Source organism: Oncorhynchus masou, chromosome 28 (genome assembly GCF_036934945.1).
Source record: "Oncorhynchus masou masou isolate Uvic2021 chromosome 28, UVic_Omas_1.1, whole genome shotgun sequence".
NCBI classification, from domain to species: Eukaryota; Metazoa; Chordata; class Actinopteri; order Salmoniformes; family Salmonidae; genus Oncorhynchus; species Oncorhynchus masou.
Window position 1 is genome coordinate 72,208,194 of NC_088239.1, and position 22,285 is coordinate 72,230,478.

Here is a 22,285-nt window from a genome sequence, read left to right on the forward strand (position 1 = left end):
AGATAGTCCCCCCCAAAAATCTAAAGGAAGTTTGTTCTTAAGTGTCTCTTCTATGTGAGAAATATAATAAAGATCAGGAAACTATTTTTATTTACATTTACATGAATTTATCCCTTATTTTAGTTTTAAATACAGTGCCTTCAGAAAGTACCCATGCCCCTTGACTTATTTCACATTTTGTAGTGTTACAGCCTGAATAAAATAAAATGAATCATCCATCTACACACAATACCCAATAATGACAAAGTGAAAACATGTTTTTAGAAATGTTTTCAAATGTATTTCAAATGAAATACAGAAATATCTCATTTACATAAGTATTCACACCCCTGAGTCAATACATGTTAGAATCGCCTTGGCAGCGATCACAGCTTTGAGTCTTTCTGGCTAAGTCTCTAAGATCTTTGCACTTCTGGATTGTACAATATCTGCACATTATTCTTTTTCTATTCTTCAAGCTCTGTAAAGTTGGTTGTTGATCATTGCTGGACAGCCATTTTCAAGACTTGCCATAGATTTTCAAGCCGATTTAAGTCAAAACTGTAACTAGGCAACATTTAATGACGTCTTGGTAACCAACTCCAGTGTATATTTGGCCTTGTGTTTTAGGTTATTGTCCTGCTGAAAGGTGAATTTGTCTCCCAGTGTCTGTTGGAAAGCAGACTGAACCAGGTTTTCCTCTAGGATTTTGCCTGTTGTAAGGACCGACGCTGGAGATGAGAAGCAGGCACGGGAGTTGAACATTTAATGAGGAACAGACAAGTAACAGGAACAGCATCTGCACATGGGCAAACAAGGACATATGACAATCAATGCAGAAGCAGGGAACATAGCGGTGAACCAGACAAATATAGGGAACGTAATGACAGAGTTGATTGAGTCCAGGTGAGTCCAATAATCGCTGATGCGCATGACGGGGGGAGGCAGTTGTGCGTAATGATGAGGGCAGGAGTGTGGAATGCTGGGGAAGAGTGGGAGCAGGTTTGACACCTGTGCTTAACTCTATTCCATTTATTTAAACAATAAAATCCCTTATCCTTGCCGATGAAAGCATACCCATAGCATGATGCCGCCACCATCATACTTGAAAATAGAGTGGCACTCAGTGATGTGTTATTTTGGATATGCCCCAAACATAAAGCTTTGTATTCAGGATATAAAAGTTAATTTCTTTGCCAAATTTGTGTTATTTTAGCGCCTTGTTGCAAATAGGATGCAAGGTTTGGAATATTTTTTGTTCTGTACAGTGTTATACATCAGTTTTCTATCACAGCCATTAAACTCTAACTGTTTTAAAGTCACCATTGACCTCGTAGTGAAATCCCTGAGCAGTTTCCTTCCACTCCGGCAAACGAGTTAGGAAGGACGGCTGCATCTTTGTAGTGACTGGGTGTATTGATACACCATCCAAAGTGTAATGAATAACTTCACAATGCTCAAAGGGATATGCAACGTCTGTTTAACTATTTTTATCTACAAATAGGGACCCTTCTTTGCGAGGCATTGAAAAACCTCCCTGGTCTTCTTTGTGGTTGACGGACCTTAGAGATAATTGTATGTGTGGGGTACAGAGATGAGGTACTCTTTCGAAAATCATGTTTAACACTATTACTGCACACAGAGTGAGCCCATGCAACTTGTGACTTGTTAAGCAAATTATTATTCCAGAACTTATTTAGGCTTGCCATAACAAAGGGGTTGAATAATTTTTTTACTAAAAACATTTAGGCCAGTAACATACAATCTCAATTTAATACATTTTAATTTCATGGTTTGACAAAACAAAATTGGAAAAAAGTCAAGGGGTGTGAATACTTTCAAAATGCACTGTATCTTTTTATAGATTGAATATAATCTAAACATACCTCACAGGGAATAGTTATCATAAATGAACACCTTTCCTTCATGTCACCAGCGTTTATGATGCGATGACGTCCTACGTCATGCTGAAATTCCAACGGGTACCCACTTAGTGTTTATGGGTAGAGTGTGTGCTCACCACGCAGGCAATGGAATAAGGATTATGGCATTGGATCACTGAAGTTACAGTATTTTAATGGTAAATTATTTTTCTTACACTTCACACAACCTGTCATCCCCTCTTTAAATGTTTCACTAAGCTCTTCTTGAGTACACATAATGTGACGGTTGAACTCTAGCCATAGTGTTAAGTGCTTTCTGTCATTGAGTAGCTAAATCATCATGGACTGTCATCGAGTATATGATTGTATGCAGAATTTTGGCAGTGGCATTTTGGCAGAGAGGGACTCGATCCAGTAAGAATGATTGATGTTGCAAAGTAGTTCTACCACAACTGTCATCATGAGTATGCTCTGTGGACCTCATGTAATGGCTTTTATTTGCATTTGGTGGTGGCATGATTCAAACCATTAACATGAAAGTTTGATTTGGAATGTGAGATGTCATAGAGCAGTCATAGAGTAGTACGAATGTTAACTAAATACATTAATAGGCTATATTTGATTTACAAGTAAAACACATTACTTTAAATCAAAGTACAGTGGATTTTTAAAAATATATATTTTTTCATTTAATTAGGCAGGTCAGTTAAGAACAATTCTTATTTACAATTACGGCCTAGGAACCGTGGGTTAACTGCCTTGTTCAGGGGCAGAACAGATTTTTACCTTGTCAGCTTGGGGATATTATCTATCAACCTTTAGTTTACTGGCCCAACACTAACCACTAGGCTACCTGCCGCCCCAATGTTACATGGATAACGTGTAACATTGCTTGAATAATGTAAAGTGCTCCTGTACGACCATGAATTAGCCTAGTTGTTAAGCAGCAGGGTTGGGCACTTAGTTTGGAAGTTGCTGTATTGGCTTGATCACTGGGGAGCTGCTGGTGCCTGTGAGACTCTGTGGATACCAAGGCTTTCCCTAAAGGAGTGAAGGTAACAGCCTCTAACAGGCTATTTAGATCTGCAATCCATCACAACAGACCCATAGAACTATACCCTGAGGGGCTTTAACATCTCATAATAACACTCTGAACAACAGTGTCCTGTCGAGTCAGAAAATGTTCTATGCCAGGCGAAATCGCGCCTCATTAGCTCATTGTTACGGATTTATCCAAATAAACGTCACTAGAAAACAGCTTAAACAAATGCAAATGTGACTACTTTGCTGTTATTCTGGCTGTATGTTTTGACATGACTGTAAGTTAGCAGTAGTTGGATAGCTATCAAGCAAGGGATAATGACGTTACCAGCCAGTATGGAACATTTAGAACGAACGACTGGGTCGCGTCTATAGATACAGAACAAAGACTAAACGACTGGGTCGCGTCTATAGCAACTGAACCCATAGAACGAACGACCAGCCGGCTTGGGTAGCAACCCTAGATTTGTGTCGGGACTATATATTGTGGAAGGATGTAATAGTATGAATAAATTCATCAAAATAACTTTGTCTGGGGCCCAACAACACCCTTGCCAATATATCCTCCAAACTCCGGCTTCTCTGGCATTACCACTTAAATATTATACTTATAATGTGCCTTCGGAACAGTGTGGTGTCAGTGGTTGAATCTTATCTAATTGTTACATCACAGCTTTCGGATAATATTGAATTTCTTTATAGGCCTACATTTATAAGATGTTTCCTAGTTGTGTAAAATGTTAATTTAACAGTTTTTTTTTTAAATGTAAAGTGAATTCACGAAGTCACCAAAGGTACAATACATATGTTTTTACATTTCAAATATGTTTTATTAAGGAGCATACAACAGTGTAAACAAGTTCCCAAAACAATTTGTGGGCTACCCTTTTTACACACAAGACAACCACAACAACACGCATCAAAACAAAATAGACAACAAAACAACACAAAAACCAAAGGACAAGGAGAAAAAATCATGAAAAACCAGTACCCCCTCTGACCACCCACCCCCTGGCCTGGTTTCTCTGCCCTGTAGTAGCTAGAATAATGTAAGGCTGTCTTAAGAATTGTTCTGTCCAAGTTCTCTATTTTAAAAATAGTTTTACTCTTCTTTGGCCTGTAAGAGAAAGTAATAGATATTAATGAGTATATCCAGTTCTGGGCTCAAGTTGAACAATAACTAAAATGGTGGTTACTTCTTCTCCATGGTCATAATCCTAAAAACGTCAGTTGCAGAGCCGTTAAGAAGTTTGTACTGCTAATGTTTTTGCTGTTGTGAACGTCTCAAACAATAACCAATCATAATTCGGGAAGTTGTACACAACACAAGCCGGACCAGCTAGTCACAGTAAAAATGCTAATTAGCTGTAAAAGTGATATGCGGCCTTCTAAAAGGTATGTTTTGCTCTTGTGGATTTATATTGCAATTGACAGGTGGAATTGTTGCATATAGCTCTTTTAATTGTGTCCAATAATGATTTTGTCCATGTTAATGCAGCCAAACTATTATTTGTTTTGAATTAGGTTTAATCTGAGTCTGTGACAGCCTTTATTGATGATGATGTCTTACTTGAACATTATTCAGATGTAGGTTTAAAAGCAGATCTTTACCTTTCCAGAGTCACGGCTCTTGACTCTGAGCTTGTTGACCTGGGACTCTGCAATGTCAGCGCGTTCTTCAGCCTCCTCCAGCTCATGCTGAACCTTACGGAACTTAGACATGTGCTGGTTGGCTTGTTCCTCCTGGGAGGAGGGACAAAGAACAACATCAGTGGTTTATTCAGGATGGCATATTTGTTTCATGCTTTGCTTACTATGGCCAAGTTCACTACACAACTTAATACAGGCTAAAAACCATTATACTTGCTATTAATTTTAGGCCTAACTCACCGCTTCCTCAGCCTGCCTCTTGTAGGCCTTCACTTTAAGCTGCAGCTTTTCTACTAGATCCTGAAGTCTGATAATATTCTTATTGTCCTCCTCAGTCTGTGGGCGGAAGTAGATGTATCAGTGTCCATCCTTTCATGCACATCTGTCTGTATTACTGTGTGTTAAGGTGCTTTTCTTACTTGGTATGTGAGCTCCTTGACTCTGCGCTCGTACTTGCGAACTCCCTTAACTGCGTCTACACCTCTTCTCTGCTCGGACTCCACCTCAGCCTCCAGCTCACGTACCTTCACAGATGAAATGGTCATGTTTTTTACGAGGAGTCAGTTTCAAATCACTGCAAATAAATAGAGGTAGTTCCTCCAGGCTAACGTCAAGAAATGGTGTTGGCGAATGTTACAGACTTTGTTCAGATACTCAACTATCACATAGTCTTTGTCTCTTCCTATGTCCTTTTTGCAAATTTAACGGGAGAGTTTCTAATGATAATGACAGTATCATTGTCCACATGGGTTATTGAAAGCAAATTGTTTACCCCATCTTCTAAATGCCTGATAACTCACCCTGGACTCCAGTTTCTGGAGCTGCTTCTTGCCTCCCTTCATGGCCAGATTCTCAGCCTCATCCAGACGGTGCTGCAGGTCCTTGACTGTGACCTCCAGGTTCTTCTTCATCCTCTCCAGGTGAGAACTGGTGTCCTGCTCCTTCTTCAGCTCCTCAGCCATCATGGCCGCCTGAAATATCATTAAATAGGTTTAATGAAGGTTAGACCTTATGGCAACAGACAGGTTTTCCTATAATGATCTGATAACCACATGTCTTGACTTAGTTATTCAGCTGTTATTAACTGTTGCACTCATAAATTCTTATGAAAAAAACTGATAGATAGAATTTGGTACAGATCAAACACTTTCATGTGGTTAGCCTGGAGACCTTGTACTGTGTTTTGGCCAAACATATGGACTCACATCAGTGATGGCCTTCTTGGCCTTCTCTTCTGCATTTCTGGCCTCGTGGATGATGTCATCCACTTCTCCTTGCACCTGCACCAGGTCAGACTCCAGCTTCTTCTTAGTGTTCAGAAGGTTGGTGTTCTGGAGGAGGAAATATAGATCAATCAATGACTGGCTGAAACGCCTTATCTCAAGACAATATATCAGTCACACCATGGAAATCAATCTCCCATAAATCAATCTCTTCAATGCTAAGATTGTTAAAAGAAAAAAATATTTAAAAAGGGGCTTTTAATCAAGTATTTAGGTAATTAATTTCCTTTAATGTACTTTATAAAGTATGCTATAGTATCTGAAATGGCATGGATGTACGGCACATACGGAAAGTATTCAGACCCCTTGATGTTTTCCACATTTTGTTACAATTACAACCATGTTCTAAAATGGACCCCCCCCCCTCAAACTACACACAATTCTCCATAATGACAAAGTAAAAACTGTTAAGAATTTTTTGCTAATTTCTTTTAAAAAATGAAACTGAAATATCACATTTACATAAGTATTCAGACCCTTTACTAAGTACTTTGTTGAAGCACCTTTGGCAGTGATTAGTCTCGAGTCTTCTTGGGTATAACGCTACAAGCTTGGCACACCTGTATCTGGGGAGTTTCTCCACTCAAGTACATTCAAGGACTTGTCTGAAGCCACTCCTGCATTGTCTTGGCTGTGTGCTCAGGGTTGTTGTCCTGTTAGAAGGTGAACCTTTGACCCAGTCTGAGGTCCTGAGTGCTCTGGAGCATATTTTTTTATCAAGGATCTCTCCTTGATTCTGACTAGTCTCCCAGTCCCTGCAGCCACCACCATTCACCGTAGGGAGGGAGCCAGGTTTCCTCCAGACGTGATGCTTGGCATTCAGGCCAAAGAGTTCAATCTTGGTTTCATCAGACCAGATAGACCATGAGAAACAAGACTGAGAGTTTAGGTGCCTTTTGGCAAACTCCAAGTGGGCTGTCATGTGCCTTTCACTGAGGAGAGGCTTCCGTCTGCAGCACTCCACCAATCAGGCCTTCATGGTGGAGTGCTGCGGAGATGGTTGTCTTTTTGGAATGTTCTCCCATCTCCACAGAGGAACTCTGGAGCTCTGTCAGAGTGACCATCAGGTTCTTGGTCATTCCCTGACCTAGGCCCTTCCCCCCCGATTGCTCAGTTAGGCTGGGTGGCCAGCTCTAGGAAGAGTCTTGGTGGTTTCAAACTTCTTCCATTTAAGAATAATGAAGGCCACTGTGTTCTTGGGGGTCTTCAATGCTGCAAAAATGTTTTGGTGCCCTTCCCTAGATCTGTTCCTCGACACAATCCTGTTTCGGAGCTCTACAGACAATTCCTTTGACCTCATGGCTTGGTTTTTTCTCTGACATGCACTGTCAACTGTGGGACCTTATATAGACAGGTGTGTGCCTTTTCAAATCATGCCCAATCAATAGAATTTACCACAGGTGGACTCCAATCAAGTCGTAAAAACATAAAGGATGATCAATGGAAACAGGATGTACCTGAGCTCAATTTCAAGTCTCATAGCAAAGGGTCTGAATACTTATGTAAATAAGGTATTTATGTTTTTCTATTATTTATACATTTCTAAAAACCTGTTTTCGCTTTGTCATTATGGGGTATTGTTAATTATTCTCAAATCCATTTGAGAATAATGTAACAAAATGTGGAAAAGGTCAAGGGGCCTGAATACTTTCCGAATGCACTGTGTGTCTCGAATGAGCTAAAATAGGACGTGACAAAGATTGTCATGAAAGGCACGTTGGAGACAACTGTTTAATTTAGTTCCATTAAGTGGAAGTTCCATTTGTCTCCCCATGTGCAGATATACTCCCTGAAAAATCTTTAGATTTATGAAATCACTGTCGAGTCCCTTTTTACCTTAACCCCAAATAATGTTGTCACATACACTGGATAGGTGCTGTGAAATGTATTGTTTTACAGGGTCAGCCATAGTAGTACGGCTTTCTAGACATATTCCTCATATCATCACACTGCCAATGAGTGACCAGACCCGTACCTGAGAGTGGAGCAGTCCCACACGCTCACTGGCATCCACCAGCTCTTGCTCAGCCACTTTGCGGCCTCTCTCAGTCTGCTCCAGAGCAGCCCTCAGCTCCTCAATCTCTGTCATCATCAGACCGTTCCTGCGTTCCACCATGGCGGCCTGCTCCTTCATGTCTTCTGACTCACGGACAGCGTCATCAAGGAGAATTTGGGCATCCTGGAATTCAAAACGACAGAGTATTAGGACATGTGAATGTTGTCTTTATAAAAATGTGACTGCTTTTCTACTTTATTACATTGCTGGATTAATCTGAGACCAAAACAAATCAGTCACAAGTTTTGACATTCTTTACCTTAAGTTGTCCCTGGACATTTCTCAGCTGTTTCGTGGCCTCAGTGGCCTGTCTATTGGCATGGCTCAGCTGCATCTCCATCTCATTCAGGTCTCCATCCATCTTCTTCTTCACCCTCAGGGCGTCGCTCCTGCTGCGGACCTCAGAGTCCAGTGTGTTCTGCATGGATTCTATAATCCGCTGGCTGTTCTTCTTGATCTGCTCCATCTCCTCGTCCTTCTCTGCCAGCTTCCTGTCCACCTCACCCTTGATCTGGTTCAGCTCCAGCTGCACACGCAGAATCTTGGATTCCTCGTGCTCCAGTGTTCCCTGGACAAATAAAAGTGATTTGTCACAGAATTCTTGACATCGGAGGTTTTCCCAGCAATTAAAAGATTATAAGACTTGGAGACAGCTAAAAGTAACAATTGTCTCTGACTTGTGTGTTTATAAGACCTAAAGCAGTTGCAAAAATAAACCAAAAATTGCCCACTCTTCACAATGTGCATAAAGATAGCAGAACACAGATATGACGTCATTGTTCTAACACTACAATCCTAGTTTTTAAAACTATGGCGCACAACATGGTTCAATGTGCCAATAAATCAACACAATATATATATATGTGTATGCATGTATGTATGTATGTATGTATGTATGTATGTATGTATGTATATATATATATATATATATGCCGATGTCTGGGAGCTAGAATCAGGATCATGTATACTGTGCTAATGTTTCAAGTTGTAAAGTCACATGCACAAGTACAGTGAAATGCCTTTCTTGCAAACTCAAAACCCAACAATGCAATAATCAGTAGCAATGTATTACTAGAAAAAAACACATGAGAAAAAAGAATAGGAAATATGAATACACAATAAAGTAAGTAAACATACTATATGGGGCGGCAGGGTAGCCTAGTGGTTAGAGCGTTGGACTAGTAACCGGAAGGTTGCGAGTTCAAACCCCCGAGCTGACAAGGTACAAATCTGTCGTTCTGCCCCTGAACAGGCAGTTAACCCACTGTTCCCAGGCCATCATTGAAAATAAGAATGTGTTCTTAACTGACTTGCCTGGTTAAATAAAGGTAAAATTTATAAAAAATATACATTTAATACCATATTTTCATGTGCAGGTATCCTGTGGTGATGGAGGTAGATATGTATAGGGGTAAGGTGACAGGGATACTGGGGTGATGGAGGTAGATATGTATAGGGGGAAGGTGACAGGGATACTGGGGTGATGGAGGTAGATATGTTTAGGGGTAAGGTGACAGGGATACTGGGGTGATGGAGGTAGATATGTATAGGGGTAAGGTGACAGGGATACTGGGGTGATGGAGGTAGATATGTATAGGGGTAAGGTGACAGGGATACTGGGGTGATGGAGGTAGATATGTATAGGGGTAAGGTGACAGGCATACTGGAGTGGTGGAGGTAGATATGTTTAGGGGTAAGGTGACAGGGATACTGGGGTGATGGAGGTAGATATGTATAGGGGTAAGGTGACAGGCATACTGGAGTGGTGGAGGTAGATATGTTTAGGGGTAAGGTGACAGGGATACTGGGGTGATGGAGGTAGATATGTATAGGGGTAAGGTGACAGGGATACTGGGGTGATGGAGGTAGATATGTATAGGGGTAAGGTGATTAGGCAACAGGATATAAGATAAACAGAGTATCAGCAGCTGTATGCTCCCGAGTGGTGCAGCGGTCTGAGGCACTGCATCTCAGTGCTTGATGCCTCACTACAGACACCCTGGTTTGAGTCCAGGCTGTATCCCAACCTGGGCGTGATTAGTAGTCCCATAGGGCGGTGCACAAGAGTGTGCAAAGATTGAAATAAAAGGTCAATAAAGATAAATGGTAAACTCAGATAGTCCGTGTAGCTATTTATCAGTCGTATTTCTTGGGGATAGAAGCTGTTCAAGAGCCTGTTGGTGTCAGACTTGATGCACCGGTAATGCAGATACAAAAAAGAGTGACGGAGGGTAATTTGTGGTAACTACATGGAGACCGTCATCTTTATGCACGTCTGCTATTCCGAGGAGCGCACCACCTAGTGAAGAACTGGAAGCTATATTACCACAAGAAGTACCAATTCAGGAGTACTGAACAGCACTGTAGCTCTCATTCTGTTTCATTATTCCACTACATAAGGATGTATCATATCTGCTCACTTCAGCCTCCTCCAGAGCGGTCTGGATCTCAGAATTCTCCATCTCCACAGTCTTCTTGGCCTTTTCCAGCTCATGGATGCTCTTGCTTGTCTCTCCGATCTGTTCAGTCAGGTCAGAGATCTCTTCTGCACAAACACAGAGAAATGGTTTAGAACAGGGAGATTTTCGTGAATATTGCCAAATATCATACAGCTTTGCATAAAAGTATTTTGGTACCATAGATGTTTCAAAAAAATACATCTATAACTGATAACAATAAAAAAGTGATTGTAAACTGTACACTCCAAATGGGCCAAATAAACAACTCCTGTTGTTTACTCACGTTGGAGGTTCTTGTTCTCTCTCTTCAGAGTCTCCAGCAGATCCAGAGCCTCCTCATAGGAGTTCTTCATCTTGAAGAGCTCTGTGCTCATAGAACGAGCCTCCTTCTGAGCTCCTTCCAGTTCAGCCTGGCCCACCTCATACTTCTGCTTCCACTCAGCCAGAACCTATTGGATTTTATGGGATTTAACAGTTTATTCTTGATGCAGCTTTCCTTCTAGTCAGAAATAAGCCATGATACCTTATGATCACTGGAGACACATCAATCAATTGTATTTATATAGCTCTTCTTACATCAGCTGTACAGAAACCCAGGCTAAAACCCCAAACAACAAGCAATGCAGGTGTAGAAGCACGGTGGCTAGGTATAACTCCTAGAAAGGCCAGAATCTAGGAAGAAACCTAGAGAGGAACCAGGCTATGAGGGGTGGCCAGTCCTCTTCTGGCTGTGTCGAGTGGAGATTATAACAGAACATGGCCAAGATGTTCATAGATGACCAGCAGGGTCATACTGATAATGCCTATCAGATTTGTTGTTGTTGCTATTTATTTTTCCAGTCCATTTAATAGCACATTTCAAAAGTCAGTATAGTGTGTGAAGTGTACTTTTTCACCTTGTCGAAGTTCCTCTGCTTCTTATCAAGGTTGCCAGCCATAGCGTTGGCCCTCTCTACATCAATCATGATGTCCTCCACCTCTCCCAGCAGCCTTTGCTTGGTCTTCTCCAGCGAAGCACACTTTGAGTTGGTTGCCTCAATCATTTCCTCAGCGTCCTGCAGACGCTGCGCCAGCTTCTTCCTGTTAGACAGGAAAGAGTTCATCTTTTAATGCATCCACAGGTAATCAGATAAATGTATCATATAAACATGATGCCTCATAACTAAGTAAAATTTGGAAGGTGGGAAGACGCGCACATTTAGGATCATAGTTATAATAAAAGGTTGTTTTAAGTGAAACTGCTTACTTGGCCTCCTCAAGCTCCTCTGTGCGCTGGATGGCATCTGTCTCATACTTGGTCCTCCACTGAGCCACCTCGCTGTTGGCCTTAGACATGCAGCGTTGCAGTTCTGCCTTGGCCTCTTGCTCCAACTCAAACTGCTCCCTCAGAAGGTCACAGTCATGGCGGGCAGACTGGACACCATGGGCCAGGGAATTCTTAGCCTGAGTGAGTGATAGCAAAACAGGTTACAGTAATACATTGCTGAGGATGGTTTAGTTATTATAAACATGACAAGAGGCATTTGACTCTATACTCTGTGCTTGGTAGAGCATTTTGACTCCCTTACTTTGACCTCCTCCTCAATCTGCCTCTTTAGCTCCTCCACCTGCTGTGTAAAGGCCTGCTTGCCTCTGGTCAGCTGAAACACCAGAGCTCCCTTCTCTTCCAGCTGGCGTCCAAACTCACCTGCAAGGGATGAGACTACACATTGTAAATTCTTCTGTTCTTAAAAATACTGTAGCCTTGTACAATAGTCCCTAACACATGTTGCTGGGTACTGATTTAGATTATGTATGGAAAATGTGTTGGTCATTGTTGTGGGTACCGTTCTCAGTCAGGAGTCTGGCCCTATGTCCACTGATGTCGTTGATCTGGCGAAGGTTCTCATCGTTCCCAGTCTTGAGCTCACTCAGCTGATCCTCAATAGTACGGCACATCTTCTCCAGATTGCCCTGTTAGTGAAATATAGATATGTCATTTTGATTTTACATTCTTATGGTGTACAGCTTGTGTACATTTCTGTCCTGCAGTAGGGTTTTGTAGATAGTAATTTGGGAGCGATGCTACTCCAGCCCCGCACCTTCCAGGTCATTGCACTACCCTATAGGATTAATTAAGATGAAGCTGTGGTGTGCTTAGAAATGTGTCCAACTTTAGAGCTGGACGCAATTCTGCTGCCTGGCAGCATTCAATTCATCCATTCATGTTGAGTATTTGGGGTTTGATTCAAATACTCACCTTAGTCTTGGTGACAGCCTCCAAGTTGCTGGAGAGGTCATCGATCTCCATCTTGTACTCACTCTTCTCCTTCTCCAGTTTCTGCTTAACGCGCTGCAGGTTGTCGATCTGCTCTCCGAGCTCCGCCACACTGTCAGCCTGCTTCTTCCTCAGGACTGCGGCTGTGGCCTCGTGCTGCAGGGTCGACTCCTCGAGGTCGCGTCTCAGTTTCTGGAACTCAGCCTCGCGCTTCTTGTTCATCTCGATCTGAGCAGCAGTGGCTCCTCCAGCTTCCTCCAGCCTATCACTGATCTCCTCAAGTTCCCTGGAGAGATCGGCCCTCTGCTTCTCAACCTTTGCCCTGGCAGAATGCTCAGCCTCAATATCCTCCTCCATCTCCTCAATACGAGCCTAAAACAAGGGAGGGGGTTTAGGATGAGGAAATTTAAACTGTCCTTGCAAAAAAAAAAAAAAAAGGCTGGATAGTTGTGTATTTATACTATGTTTTATTGCAACAACAGAAAGTTTCTAAATACATAAGACTGACATCTAGTATCTATAATATGTAGTGTCTAGAACATGTAGTATTTTGAACATCTAGTATCTAGAACATATAGTAATATATGGAATACTATACTAAAGCCGGGGTTAGATACTCTACTGTACCTGGAGTTCCTTGATTTTCTTCTGCAGCTGACCACCCAGAGACTGCTCATCCTCAATCATGCTGAGGAGCTGGCTGGTCTCAAAGTCCTTCCTATGGTAAGATAAATGCATCACTACTCAGCAGTCATTTTTTCATTTAAAAGAGTCTTTTAAACTCCTAACTACAGAAAACTATTTTTTTAATGTACTTTTTGATCTTTTCTTCAGACTGCTGCTTATCATTCTCCAGGTCCATTATGGATTCCTGGGCTAGTTTCAGGTCTCCCTCCAGCTTTCTCTTGGCTCTCTCAAAGTCCATACGGAGCCTCTTCTCTTGCTCCAGAGAAGCCTCAAGCTACATGTTAGGATACTTGTGTCAGTTCATTTTAAACAATCAATGATTATGCCACTGCCTAGCTAAATGTATAATCTAACCATATATAAATCCATGACTCGATAAAGTGTGACTCCACTCACGTCATCAACTTGCTGTTCCAGCTTGGCCTTGGCCTTGGTCAGAGTGTTGACTTTGTCCTCCTCTGCCTGCAGGTCGTCCAGTGTCAGCTGTTGGGCCTCTTGGAGGGCTTTCTTCTCCTTGGTCAGCTTGGCAACGCTCTCATCTTGAGAGGCCATCTCCTCAGTCAGATTTTTGACCTGAACACAGCCACAACAACATTTGTATGTAAGTTGTGTGGTTAGTTTCAATCATTGTTTAGCTTTGGTTTGATCCTACTATTGTTCAGCGATGTCAAAACTTTAGACCTTGTTTTCAGTGGCGTGTTTCTCCTTCTCCACTTTGGCAAGGGTGAGCTCCAGGTCATCAATGTCCTTCTTCAACTCCAAACACTCATCCTCCAGCTTCCTCTTCTTGGAGGTCAGCTCAGCATTCATCTCCTCCTCATCCTCCAGCCTTTCGGTCGTCTCTTTGAGTTTGGCCTCCAGCTGGATCTTGCTCTTGATCAGTCCCTCGCACCTCTCCTCAGCATCAGTCAGATTCTCTGATTCCTGGTTACACAATGATAGAAAAATAGGCAGACATTAATTTAATCAGTGCACACCTCCTGTCCATCGGCTTCTATAAAATATGGGCAATCAAGCCAGGCACTTGACAGATGCTCACAGATGCAACTTGGAGTGTCAGGTCATTCCTCTCCTGCAGAACGGTCACCATCTTCTCCTCAAGCTCTGTCTTGCGCGCCTCAGCCTTGGTCAGGGCGATTTTGCACTTCTCAATGTCCTCCTTCATGTTGGCTAGCTCCTTCTCAGTCTCAGCACTCTTCAGCAGTGGCTTGATCTTGTAATACACCTTCATCCATGGCCAGTGTTTAACATTCATGAATGAGCGAATGTTGTATTTGATGGTGAAGACAGCCTCCCTGAACAATAGGAAACAGGGGTCTTGGTGAGTGTTATGGCTAAATAATAGTAATATGTTATTTACAGGACAAAGTTACAGCTCCTCAGAGAAAATAAAGTGAAATTCAATTAATGAAAAAAAAAGTAAAGGATTTGTAAATTTAAGGTGAATATAACATGTTCAATTTGATCCCTGGAATCATTGGAGATTAAATGGAAACCACTGCAACCCTGTTAGATGAATTTGGATGAGCCTTTATCTTGAGATATCTATCCCTCACCTCCGCTCCATCATCTTCACAAACTCCTTCCTCATGGCGAACCCACGACACAGAGACTGTATCATGCAGACCAGAGAGGCCAGTCTCTCGTCTCGCATCTCCTCCAGGACACCCAGCAGACCAGCTTTGAAGAACACCTGAGAGCATGTAACAGGAAGGTAAATGCCTGAGACACCGGTAAGAACTAAGAACACCTGAGAATAAGTCAACATTATCAATGGATGTCATCAGAAGTCAGAAAGCAGGGTTGAATTTAAATGAGGGATCAACACGGCAAGATTTATTGTAAAAAGGCATTGAGTGGTTAGCATTTACATTGTTGTTTTACTTATGTTTTGTGTTTGCTTGTATTGTGTATTTGAACCCTGACCTTGGTGTGTCCAAACTTGTACTGCTCGTGCGCCACATTGATTGACCCAAGCAGATTCTCAGAAGCCTTCTTGTTGTCCATAAATGTTCCTTCTGGGATAACACTGGGATTCAGTACTTTGTACCTGGATTAGGAGAGACTGGCAACTGTCAGTTTTTAAGTTGTGGGCAAACAAAGCTATTCTGTTGCTGTGTCACAGTTCTACCACTGTTTATGAAATCAGCGGAACATTCTAGCCATTCTTCTTTTACATTTTTTTATGAACTCTAGCATAGGCCAATTGATGCCAAACATTGTTTTGGTCTGTATTTATTAAATCTCAGAATGTAATCTTTTAAGCTCTCAGAATGAAAGAGTTTCTGAGTTTTTTATTATTTTGTCAAATTCAGTTATATTCTAAAGTTAACATGGCTCCATGTTAGATAGATGACATTTCTAAAGGGTACCTCTGCTTGAAGTCACCGTAGGGGATTCTGCTGGGGAACCCCTTTCTACAGATCCTGATACCCTCCAGTACACCGTTACACCTTAGCTGGTGGATAACCAGGAAGTTCTCCATTAGACCTGAAAAACACAAAATATCATTAAAGCTAAGAAACACTGAAACATTGTAAGGGCTACAAATAGATTGTGGTGATGTAAGTGCCATTATTTCTGGGTAAATACATGGGAATAACTTATAAACAGCTATCTTGTACCACATGTAAGTACAGGTAGTTACTTAGTACTTATTTTGTTTTAAGGTACTGAATCTCACTAGCTGCTAAACCATTGGGTTGCAATTTTGTATTTCACTCAATGTTTCTTGTACCTGGAGTCTTTGACTCATTGGGGATCAGACAGCGCACAAAGTGAGGGTGAGTGCTCCTCAAGTTGGTCATCAGCTTGCCCAAGTTCTCCTGCAGGGTGGGGACACAAACAGCCGTCTCAGAAATCGTTCATACAAATGAACTTATCTGGTCAATAAGGTGCGTTAAAAATGTTGACCAGATAAGTTAACTTTGAATACAGGTTTGAAAAGCTCACCCTGAACTGGGAAGACACTGTCTGCATGGAGCCTCCCTTTCTCTTGCCTCCCTTCTTGGATGCTCTGTCTGTAAAAATAATTCAAATCATGAGTGATTTGGTAAACACCATATTTTATTTCGGAGATAATCTATTTGAAACTGCTACCAAATAGTTTGTGTAATATTGATATCGGGAATATTGGCAAAAACGATTATTTAACAATGTTAAATGACCTTCAGTTGGAGAATCAACGTAGATAAGAACCAGCAGTTTGACTGAAGACTTCTGGTAGAGCTGCACCACTGAGTCATTCAGGGGGTCCTTATTCTTGTCCAGCCAGCCACAGATGTTGTAGTCCACAATACCAGCGTAGTGCACCAAGGAGAAGTGGGCCTCAGCCTTTCCTTTGGCAGGCTTGGGCTTCTGGAAAGTGTTTTTCTTGCCCATATGCTGGTCATACAGCTTGTTCTTGAAGGAAGTGTCTGAAGCCTTGGGGAACATGCACTCCTCTTCAAGGATGGAGAAGATGCCCATTGGCTGATGAAAAATGTAACATTAATAGCAGCCATCTTGTATCAAAGGGATAATAATTCACTCTCAACTCCAACATCCGTCCCTGTCAACTCTGTTGTAGGTCATTCTACAGTACATTATTTTTTAAGTAGAATTCTCAGTCTGCGTACCTTCTCAATAAGCTCAATGCAGGCAGCCAAGTCCATACCGAAATCAATGAACTCCCAGATGATTCCCTCCTTCTTGTACTCCTCTTGCTCCAGGACAAACATGTGATGGTTGAAGAACTGTTGCAGTTTCTCATTGGTGAAGTTGATACACAGCTGCTCCATGGTGTTGAACTGTTAGTGAAGTTCAAAGAAGATTAGTTCAATCACCTTCTGTCATGAGATCTTAAAGTCATAAACTGTTTATTCTGTAATTATCACATACTTACATCAAAGATCTCAAATCCAGCAATGTCGAGCACACCGATGTAGAAGTTCCTTTGTTGCTTGGTGTCCAACATCTGGTTGATACGGATGACCATCCACAAGAACATCCGCTCATAGATGGACTTGGCCAGAGCGCTCACAGAGTTATACACCTGTGCAAAAACAGGTGAGACATTGCTCTGGTCTTGCTGGTATAGAGCTTGATTTAAAAAAAATATAACACAAAATTAATCGTGGTGTTGTAGCAATTAACAATGTTAATTGGATGTAAAGACCTCACCTGAGGCACGGTCTGTCCCTTGGTCACAAACTCATTGCCAACCTTCACTCTGGGGTAGCACAGAAGTTTCAGCATGTCAGCTGAGTTCAGACCCAAGAGGTAACCGATTTTATCAGCTACTGTAGAGAGAAAGAGCATCAGACTCATATACAGAGACAAATGTAGTGTTACTCTGACAGACAAACCAGTTTCATTCTGTCTATTCCGGTGTTTGGAGAAAGGACTCACCCTCTGTGCCGTCTGGCTCGGCCTGCTCCTCACGCTGCTTCTGCTTGAAACGTAAGTTGCCGTGGTGCATGACAGCGCCGGTCAGCTTGTAGATGCCTATCTTCTCATCATTGGTGAAGCCCAGGATGTCAATGGCGGCCTGAGTGACAGGAACTCCATAGTTAAACTTAGTGTACGCACATACAGGAGATATCACAAGTGCAGGGAGTTTCAAACTGGACAAAAGTGTCATGGGGCTGCACTGCTTGGAGTTAAGTAACAACATAATTGTGCATTGCATTCAGAGGAGATAGAGACGTTATTCATTCTTGAATATAGTTTGAGAGACTCACATCTGTGGCATCCAGCTCCTCTTTGTCATCGATAGAGGCCACTTTTATCTGCCCCTGGCTGATCATGGGGAAGTCGTAGGGGTTGGTGGTGATGAGCGTCATTTCTGTGGGGACAGAGAACCGGACAGAGTTAGTTAAACCAGATGGAATGTGCTTTCCCCTCCCTTTTCCTCTTTTGCATGAGATGAAGATTAAGGTTAGAAAGTGCGGACATAAAGGACGTACTGGATCTGCATTGGGAGCCAAATGCAACTCAAAATACAAATGTAATGCAATGCAAAATAGAGCGGTCAAATGAAACCGTATGGATTTGATCATTTCCCCTCCCTATTCCTCCTAGGAGTCTATACCACAGGAATTCGAAGCTGACTTTATGACTCAGACACATTAAACTACAGGAAGAACCTTTATTGGTTTGTGTGACTCCAACTTACCGAGGCTGGAAATGTCATCTTTCACAATACCATTTAACTTGTCATCAAATGAGGGCAACATTTGAGTGGTGAATTGTCACTTTGTCGTGGATTGTTTGATTGATTTTACCCCATCATTTCCACTGGAGTACAGTTGTTCTCCATGCAGTCATTCGCCATGCAAGTAGCCTAGTTGTTAAGAGCGTTGGGCCAGTAACTGAAAGGTCGCAGGTACAAATCCCAGAGCCAGTAAGGTGAATAAATCTGCCGTTCTGTCCTTGAGCAAAGCAGTTAACCCCCCAACAACAACTGCTCCCCAGGCGCTGATGACGTGGTTGCCGATTAAGGCATCCCCCCCCCCCCCCCCCCACCCCACATACCTCTCTGATTCAGAGGGATTGGTTTAAATTCAAAAGACACATTTCTGTTGAATGCATTCAGTTTTGCAACTGACTAGGTATCCCCTTTCCCTGTTTATTGAACTCCATCTCAATTAGAAATATTACATAGTCATGAGTAATACAAACCTGAACTTTATAACTCACTGTAGCACTTAAACATTGATATGAGACCACTGATATGTTGATTCAGGTGCAATTTCCCTGTCAACTAAACGAGAAAAATAGTCAAACAGCTTTCTACTTTGTCGTACCAATCAGCTCAGGCTTGTGGTTGGTCATCATCTGGTAGAATATGTGGTAGCTTCTCTCATCGGGCAGCTGGAAGGTCACTCTGGACTTCTCCAGCAGGTCTGAAAGAGAAGAGGTGATAAAGTTCAGTGCTTGGTCTCCTTAAAACATCATCTCTGTGAATTTAGGACATTGTGCATTCATGACAAACAATCCAACAAACAATCCACCCAACTTACAGGTCTCAATGTCAGCACTAGACAGTTTGCCATTACTGTGGAAGTGAATCCTGATGAATTTACCCTAAAGTAGAGCATGGGGGGTAGAAATGAGGGAATGAGTCAACAAAAGGAGACCGCCATGGTGTCCATCTCAGTACTTTGAAAATAGGGCTTTCCTTTATTTCTAAACCGTTGTTTAACACGGACATTTGGAAATACTGGATAGGTCTCAATCGTACAGCCTTTCATTGTCATGTCATTCTAGATCAATAAGGAATATTTAAGTATGGCAAGTGTGTCCCTCATACTTACAAAACGAGAAGAGTTGTCGTTCCGAACTGTCTTGGCATTACCGTAAGCCTCCAGCAGAGGATTGGCAGCAATAATCTGATCTTCAAGAGACCCCTGAAGGAGACGAACACAAGTTGGTCAGAAACAGCATGACATACAGTACTATAGAACACCCTTTTCAACAGTGGTGGAACTAAATATATATATATATATATATATATATATATATATATATATATATATATATATATATATATATATGGCTGGCCTACAGATGTAGGATCTAGCAACAGGAAATGTGAATTATTATGTGGATTATACACTGAACAAAAATATAATTGCAACATGTAAAGTGTTGGTCCCATGTTTCATGAGCTGAAATAAAAAAATCCCAGAAATGTTCCATATACACAAAAAACATACTCCTCTCAAATGCTGCGCACAAATGTGTTTACATCTGTTAGTTTCTCCTTTGCAAAGATAATCCAGCCACCTGACAGGTTTGGCATATCAAGAAGATAATTAAACAGCATGATCATTAAACAAGTGCATACTGACTGGTTTACTTTTTTTTAAAGGTACAGGATCTGTAACCAACAAATGCATATCTGTATTCCCAGTAATGTGAACTAGATTAGGGACAAATTAATTTATTTCAATTGACTGATTTCCTTATATGAAATGTAACTCAGTAAGATATTTGAAATGGTTCCTTATTGCGTTTATATTTTTGTTCAGTACAATAAATTGACATTTTGTAGGGGTTGATACATTTTTCTTAAGGTGAAATCAAGACTGAAATGTCAACGTGGAAACTTCAAAAGGCTTTTTAAACCTAAAACAAACTACAAGTTTTACATTTCCTGCATTGCATTGAAAGTTGTCCTGCAACAGGGTCATCAAATTAAGATCCTACACCTGTACCTGCATTTTGCCGGGTTCTGCCGCCCTCTTTCTTTCTCCTCCAGACACAGCAATGGTGGCAAAGTATTGGATGACACGCTTGGTGTTGACAGTCTTTCCTGCACCAGATTCTCCGCTGGTTTATATGACAGCGAATAAGAGGTTAATGTTTCAGTGTAAGACATTCAAAACATAATCACTAAAAAGTACACTTTGAGATGTTTCCTCATTTACTATAGGTCATGTAATGCTTAATAATTGTTATGATATCCAACTAACTAGATGTTAGTTGAGAACTTACGTAATCAGGATAGACTGGTTGTCCCTATCTGCAGGCAAAAAAACAACAAAGAATATGAATATAAACCGTTTTGATACATTATGGCATTTGCCAATTATCTTAAAGTAGTGGATAGTGTTGCACACGCTTTTCACTAGATGTAAATAAAAACAATATTGCATTGACGTTTCCAGCTAGTACCTTGGCTGCCCATATCTGCTTGTGTGAGCTTCTATCTATTTATCCATCAATCTATCCGTTCATCCACATGTATAAGATCATACCCGTCAACATGAACTGATAGGCCCTGTCAGAGACAGAGAAGATATGGGGTGGAGCCTCCATGCGCTTCTTTCCTCTGTAAGCGTTAACAACCTCTTCGTCATACACAGGGAGCCACTTGTAGGGATTCACCGTGGCACAGAAGAGCCCAGAGTAGGTCTGGATGAAGGGAAGAAAGTAAGGGGATTAACAAAATCAGCTTTTCTGTTAAACTGTATAGAGCTTCTATGGAACACTTACAAGTGTTTCTTGTATTCAGTTAGATTATTTTTGCAAAGGTTCTTTTAATTTATAAACAGCATGTGTATTTTGGAGTTTTGGCATTTTAGATTTCCCTTATATGGTGGTGTCCTATGTTCACTTATGAGTGTGTATATATACCTATATACAGTAATTTATATGTAGAATAGGTTTCTTACGTAGATCATCCATGCTGCATAACGCTCTTTGAGATTATACAGGACAGTGGCTTCATTGAGGTAGGTCATCATGGCCATGTCCTCAATCATGTCAAATTTTGGAGGGTTCATTTCGAAGACATCAGCTTCTTTGAAGTCATTAGTCTGAAAATCAGTCGGTAATCTACATTACACTTGGATCAATTGGAAGAACTGTTACTGAATCTGTCGACACTGCTTTCATTTAGTAATTATCAAGTCAGTCATATATTTTACTGTACAGATGTAGGTTCTTAATTTGAGCCAGTTTACTACAGCAGTAAAATAATCCTTCAGCAACAGGAAATGTTCATTTTTACGTGTGAAATTACAATATTCAGAAGCCTTTTTAAACCTCAAATACACTACAAGTTTTAAGTTCTCCTGCAACATCTGAAGTTATTTTGCTTTGAGATATAATTGTGAATAAACAAACTTCAACTTGAAACTGAATTCTGTCCTATGTTGTAGGCTTACCTCCCCAGTGTCAAGGACTTTCACTTGGACCTTTCCCCCTTCTCTGCCAACAATGGTACCCTTGAGGTACAGCTCCTTAACATCGGTCACATAGCAGGCATTCTTTGCATCGAAAGGCTGGCTTTGGGCCTCAATCCTCTCCTTCTCAGGTTTACGGAGGTATACACCAGCTTTGCCATAAGAAGCCATCTCTGCGTCGGTACTCATGATGGCAACTCACTGAGAAACATAAACAAAGCAAACAAATTATTGAGTTTATTTTGAATTAAAAAGTTGTTTTTTTTATTCACTGTAATTTATTCAGGATAACCCAATTGAGACCAAGGTCTCATTCCC

General features: G+C 41.4%; 2 protein-coding genes across 2 annotated transcripts; both read right to left on the reverse strand.

Annotated features, from left to right (window-relative positions):
• Positions 1–4,005: 4,005 nt before the first annotated feature.
• On the reverse strand, positions 4,006–5,518 carry LOC135517058 (myosin-7-like). The gene is made up of 5 exons (XM_064941081.1): positions 5,354–5,518; positions 4,973–5,077; positions 4,794–4,889; positions 4,515–4,646; positions 4,006–4,020 (listed from the first exon to the last, which is right to left on the reverse strand). Exons 1-5 carry the CDS (start codon positions 5,516–5,518, stop codon positions 4,006–4,008), a joined length of 513 nt encoding a protein of 170 aa, XP_064797153.1.
• Positions 5,519–5,754: 236 nt separating this feature from the next.
• Positions 5,755–22,156, reverse strand: LOC135518200 (myosin heavy chain, fast skeletal muscle-like). The gene is made up of 33 exons (XM_064943177.1): positions 21,950–22,156; positions 21,455–21,598; positions 21,038–21,194; positions 20,775–20,802; positions 20,495–20,609; positions 19,592–19,684; positions 19,298–19,361; positions 19,082–19,180; positions 18,017–18,120; positions 17,685–17,823; positions 17,457–17,575; positions 17,179–17,328; positions 16,913–17,083; positions 16,463–16,766; positions 16,248–16,315; positions 16,033–16,120; positions 15,668–15,785; positions 15,222–15,345; positions 14,852–14,988; positions 14,335–14,590; positions 13,977–14,219; positions 13,692–13,868; positions 13,424–13,569; positions 13,236–13,326; positions 12,591–12,980; positions 12,178–12,304; positions 11,920–12,038; positions 11,598–11,794; positions 11,248–11,431; positions 10,635–10,800; positions 10,313–10,437; positions 8,381–8,460; positions 5,755–5,800 (listed from the first exon to the last, which is right to left on the reverse strand). Exons 1-33 carry the CDS (start codon positions 22,154–22,156, stop codon positions 5,755–5,757), a joined length of 4,776 nt encoding a protein of 1,591 aa, XP_064799249.1.
• Between the last annotated feature and the right edge of the window lie 129 nt (positions 22,157–22,285).

Bases quoted from the DNA above. Each gene is read 5' to 3' on its own strand.
- LOC135518200 (XM_064943177.1), bottom strand. From the start codon at position 22,156: ATGAGTACCGACGCAGAGATGGCTTCTTATGGCAAAGCTGGTGTATAC. The intron at 21,195-21,454 runs GTAAGAAACCTA...CCCTTCATCCAG, and splicing joins ATGCAGCATGGATGATCTAC to ACCTACTCTGGGCTCTTCTG. The intron at 14,220-14,334 runs GTGAGCATCTGT...TTGTGTAACCAG, and splicing joins TGACACTCCAAGTTGCATCT to GAATCAGAGAATCTGACTGA.
- LOC135517058 (XM_064941081.1), bottom strand. From the start codon at position 5,518: ATGATGGCTGAGGAGCTGAAGAAGGAGCAGGACACCAGTTCTCACCTG. The intron at 5,078-5,353 runs GTGAGTTATCAG...TCATCTGTGAAG, and splicing joins TCCAGAAACTGGAGTCCAGG to GTACGTGAGCTGGAGGCTGA. The intron at 4,890-4,972 runs GTAAGAAAAGCA...TTCCGCCCACAG, and splicing joins TCAAGGAGCTCACATACCAA to ACTGAGGAGGACAATAAGAA.